Source organism: Nanorana parkeri, unplaced genomic scaffold, assembly GCF_000935625.1.
Source record: "Nanorana parkeri isolate BGI_ZX_2015 unplaced genomic scaffold, ASM93562v1 scaffold910, whole genome shotgun sequence".
NCBI classification, from domain to species: domain Eukaryota; kingdom Metazoa; phylum Chordata; class Amphibia; order Anura; family Dicroglossidae; genus Nanorana; species Nanorana parkeri.
This window is the reverse complement of record NW_017307178.1, coordinates 447,984-452,915: the sequence shown is the minus strand read 5'-3', so window position 1 is coordinate 452,915 and position 4,932 is coordinate 447,984. Positions and strand designations below refer to the sequence as shown.

The following is a 4,932-nucleotide window of genomic DNA, read 5'->3' as shown; positions in this document are numbered from 1 at the left end:
CCCCCCCCCCCCCAGTTTAAAAAATCAGTTTTATACTAACCCAAAATGTCTTAATACATATGTACATATATTTGCAATAATCGGATTCAGCGTGGAACGGAGTGCGGTCAGATTCTTTCTTTACTAATTAAACACTCCCAATTTCTGCTATGCAGTTTTTCTTTAGACTGTTTACTGCTTTTACTCACATTTCAAATTACATAACTCAAATATGAAAGCAGCCTGCTGCACTAAATTACAACATGCATTCCCAGACATGGCAAAAGAATGGTCTGAAGCTACCTATATAGGTTTAGATTTTTCTTGTTCAGCCTGGAGAAAATGACTGGATTTCCACATCCACACTAAGCATCATGGATGGGGGAATCTGCCCTGCCGGCTATTGTACTCAGACAGCCGGTACCTGTGAATGCCTCAATACACGAACAAGGACTGCATCTGCTTAGATCCAGTCACTAATTGGCTGAGTAATTTTCCACTCCTCAGTTTGTAGAGCCAGGTGATATAGACAGGGCCACCAATGGCTTGAATTTCTTCTGGATTTGTCAGAAAAAAAAAAAAAAAAAAATCGGCCAAAACTCAAGCCATGCATGTCTAGCATGACACTAATCTCAGCAATAATTTCATTAGTAAAATATATGCACTATAATGCTATATAGATCAGTTATAGTTGTGAAACAGGATCAAAATGTTACATTTTAGTATCCAACAGGAATATTCTATCAGACTGGAAATATAAATACATCTACAAGTTATCCGCAGTAGTGTGATACATGCATTCTTTGTTTGGGTTGGTGTCTTCGAAAGGTCACTGAGATGTAAAGCACACGCTGTTCTATAGTTTATGATACATTTTCTAGAGCTGCAATTCCATCTTAAGTGGTCAGTGAAGGAACCGGATGCTCATTTTCTGTTCAACATCTACCTTCTCTAGAACCTGGAAAATAAACAAAGAAAAACCCCATTACAGACAGACACTCTTTGAGGAGTTATTTGGTGGTAGTCTCTGTGCTGGACATCAGACATTATTGCTAGTTCACTTGACTTAAGAAATCAAATTACAACAGGTTCAAAGTTTTTGAAAGTTGCATGTAATGCACATGACCCTCCATGTGGTATAGGCTCCACAGTGTATTATGTTACACCACAGTGTATTATGTTACACCGGATATATGTTGGACATTATAAAATATGTAGCTGTTGTGAGTTCAGTATGAGGGAAAAATGAAAGTGTTACTTGAGAATCAAAGGCTTGCAATCCAACTTTAACAATCTGGCCAAACCCTGTACTAAAAAAGTAGGAAAAAAAAAATAGCCCATGATATAGCCCATTAAGCCCCCTGCCTGAGAGGATCAACATCAACGTGTTAGAGAAGATTTGTAGATACTATTATACCGTCAATAAGGAATGTCTACAGATGGCATGCAATATTTGCTCCCTCCATGCCTATCCAGACTTATCCTGGGTTGCTCTACAACGAAAACATCTCCAACCACTCCTGACTCTTCTGTGATCCTCCTCTTGATGGTGTCGGCAACACAGCTAGAGTAAATGTACCCCTTCCCCCCCATGGGAAGGGAGGTAGGAATTCTGTCTTCTGATGTGCCCCATTTTGACAGGTTTTTTACTTTTATCTACACATGGCTGACATATCCAATTATATATTGATACCTCTTAAAGTAAAAGGGCTTAATTACAAAACTAAAACACAATCTGGCCTTCGGAAATTTAAATTCTCCAGGTATACTATTCCTTCAGGTGTCTCACTAGGATTCCAGGAACTTTTTCATTTTGTTAATTCAAACATTACCCTATAGTCTACACTGCCTCAGTGTCCTCTAGAAAAGCAGGAGTAGCCATTTTACTTGTTAAAACTTGCCCTTTTAAACCAACCAACATTCTCCTAGATAAACAGGAATGGTACATAATCCTGAATGGGACATGGAATGATGACCTCTTCACGATCTGGAATATATACGCCCCAAAAACAAATCAGTTTCATTTTCTACAGAAAGTTTTGGCGAAGCTTTCAAAATGGCATCACACATACTTTAACTTGCCACTTTCTGTGGCGTTTGACCACCTTACCCTTCCTAACAAACTTACCCGCAAACTACTACATCCCTATCCAAACTTTTGTCGCTTACTTATAGCGCTTCCTCTTATACTCTTAGCGCATGATTCACCCCGCTGAGAAACTATTTTTTATTCTGCTGTGCATGGTACTCATACAAGAATGGATTAATTCTTTGATACTCCAGTGCTTCGGAATATGGTTTCTGCAGACATTTGCCCTACATATAGTCATAGTCTGCCATGCTCCTATACAACAGATTCTCCAAATTGATCCTACAAGGATTAGGAGTTGTCACTGGGAGGTTAAATGGAGGATCTCCTTGGAAGACACTACTAGAAATGACCTAGAGGGGGTTAGGACTCAAAATTTTGATACCAACATTGGATCGGTCTCTGACCAATCAACTCTTGGAAGTTCGTAAAGGGGAGGATTGTGGGGCAAGATTGGAACACCTGAAAACAGCAACTTCATGAACTAGAACACCTCCTGGCCCATAAAAAAACATCTAAATCTATTCTATGCAGAATTATAATCTTGCAAGCAACCTTACAGCACCTTCTACATAAAAATCGATCCATGCTTTGCTCAAAACAGAAATATTATAAAAAAGTTAAAAGCACATACCCTTTTAGTCCACAAACTGAAGAAGGAAGCCAATAACAAACTGATCACTTCTTTACGGAACTCCAAGGGTACTATACAACAGCACCCCAACAAAATTGCAGACATTTTCCAGGAAAATTATAACCATCTCTATAACCTTAAAGTGATACTAAACTCAGGAGTTAAACCTTAAAAATGCATTCAAGCACCTTAACTATTAACAAAAACTTAGCTTATTTGTGTATTATGCAGCTGTAGATCCTCAAATCATCTCTGAATTCATGCTGACACTGTCCTTTCTTCTGGAGGGTGGCTACTTTTGTTCCCTGTGGTCGCTGGGTGTGTTGTAAAGTAGCCACCGCTCCAAGCTCGCTCCCGTGATGGACTACAGTCTTATGTTTAGGTAACAAATTTGTATTGAGATTTTTAGTGCATCACAGGAGCGGGCTTGGAGCGGTGGCTACTTTCCAACACACCCAGCGACGAGCGATATACAAATAAGGTACATTTTTGTTAATAGTTAAAAAGGTACTTGAATGCATTTTTAAGATGCAACGCATGAGTTGAGTCACTTTAAATTGTCTTTTTTTTTTTACTTGCTGCAATTTAACTGTCCCTAGGGATTTTTTACCATGCTGGTTCACTCTTGAGCCCTTCAGTTACATTCACAAACTTTTCTAACAATATGATATTTTACTATTGACTTGGGGTACCTTGCCGAACAAAAAAAAAACTGGCATAGGGATGATGCTGCGATCAACAGTGTACCCTAAATTGCAGGGTGCAATATTGTGGAAACAGAAAGTGGATCTCATGTTCGTGCTGGCACCCACCCCTTCAGGTAATTATTGGTCAGCAAGGCCACCTTTACACTTTATGATTCATTTATGATCAAGCTGGCAATAGCAGGACTCATATTTGACTTGGTAATATCATGACAAGCTAGTATGCGAGTCATCTAGGGAGCTCTCGAAAAGATGTCCCCACTAGCATTCTGATCTTTGCATATATTTTATTGACATATAGATGGAAAGTCCTTAACATTTTACATTAAAGTAGTAGACTGCAGTGGTACACTTATACCCCAACACTTGTGGAATTACAAAATTTAACAGACGCTTACCTTCATAAACTCTGAAAATGAAATAGCGCAGTCTCCATCTTGGTCTGCCTCTTGAATAGTACGGTCAGCAATGCTTCCAAGCTGCTCATCAGAAATGTTCACTCCAACCATCATTCGCAGGACCTTCCAAAAGCAAAACAGCTAATTTAAGCAAAAACACACTAAGTGGCCTGGACGATGTGCTAGTAGATCTGGAATACCCTTTGGCCCAGCCTAGGTGTGCAGTGCACCAAGAGAACAGTTATGACTTGGAACCTGAAGATCAAAGCATTAAAGTGTGAGCAGCTGCTAAGAGGGAAAATGTCCCAGCAAAAAATTTAATTCAGTGCTGCAAGCTATAAAATTACCCAAAGCGGTCCAGAGGTTGACGCTTATGCAACCAGGAATTTGCCCTAGAAATAGCGAATGTTCAGGGGCTCATACAAATCTCACACTTCATTGGGGCTTTACTAATGGCAAACATGTATCAGAACTGTGATTGCTTGAAATTGGATACAGTTTTGTCCAGTGTGTGAGATTGCCTACCCTCAGCCCTACATTAAATAAAGATGCATCTGGCCTATTAAATGGAGTGTGTCACTTTACTTCCCAATCCTACGAATTGACTCTACAAAACAAAGGAGACAGTGGACACTCTGGAATGTAGTAGCTGCCTGTCCATTAGTCAGATCACCTATACCGACTCTTTCTCATCATAATTGGCCAGCCACAGCACTAGGAAAAAACTTGTGCGTCCGGCGCTTTCTTTATACCTCTTAGATTGTAGGCCCTCCTTACCATTGTGTCTTGAATTGTATTGCAATAATGTCTTCCCTATGTTGTAAAGCGCTGCACAAACTATTGGCACTATTAAATCCTGTATCATAATAATAATAATAATAATAGAATAAAAATGCTTCTATCAAGGTTTTTATTTATGTCGATGTACCCTAAAGTATGTACATTTTTACTGCACTTTCCTAAGCATCAGATATTTTTAGAAGACGAATAAACTCCATGTAAAAATCCTGGACTCTGAAGTAGCAGACTCACCTGTAAAAGCTCATCCCGAGAGATCTTGTCATCTTTGTCAAGGTCATATAATCTAAAAGCAACTAAAACATGCAGACATGACATTAATATTTAATT

At 39.2% G+C, this 4,932-nt stretch overlaps 1 protein-coding gene across 1 annotated transcript in view; it reads right to left on the bottom strand.

Moving 5' to 3' along the window:
• Window positions 1-677: 677 nt before the first annotated feature.
• CHP1 (calcineurin like EF-hand protein 1) overlaps window positions 678-4,932 on the bottom strand; it is a 31,042-nt gene continuing 26,787 nt past the window's right edge. The window contains exons 5-7 of the mRNA XM_018566041.1: window positions 4,837-4,898; window positions 3,805-3,927; window positions 678-937 (exon numbers count right to left, since the gene is read on the bottom strand). Of these exons, the coding sequence (XP_018421543.1) occupies window positions 884-937; window positions 3,805-3,927; window positions 4,837-4,898 (239 nt within the window). The 3' untranslated portion in view covers window positions 678-883. The remainder of the gene's footprint in view (window positions 938-3,804; window positions 3,928-4,836; window positions 4,899-4,932) is intronic.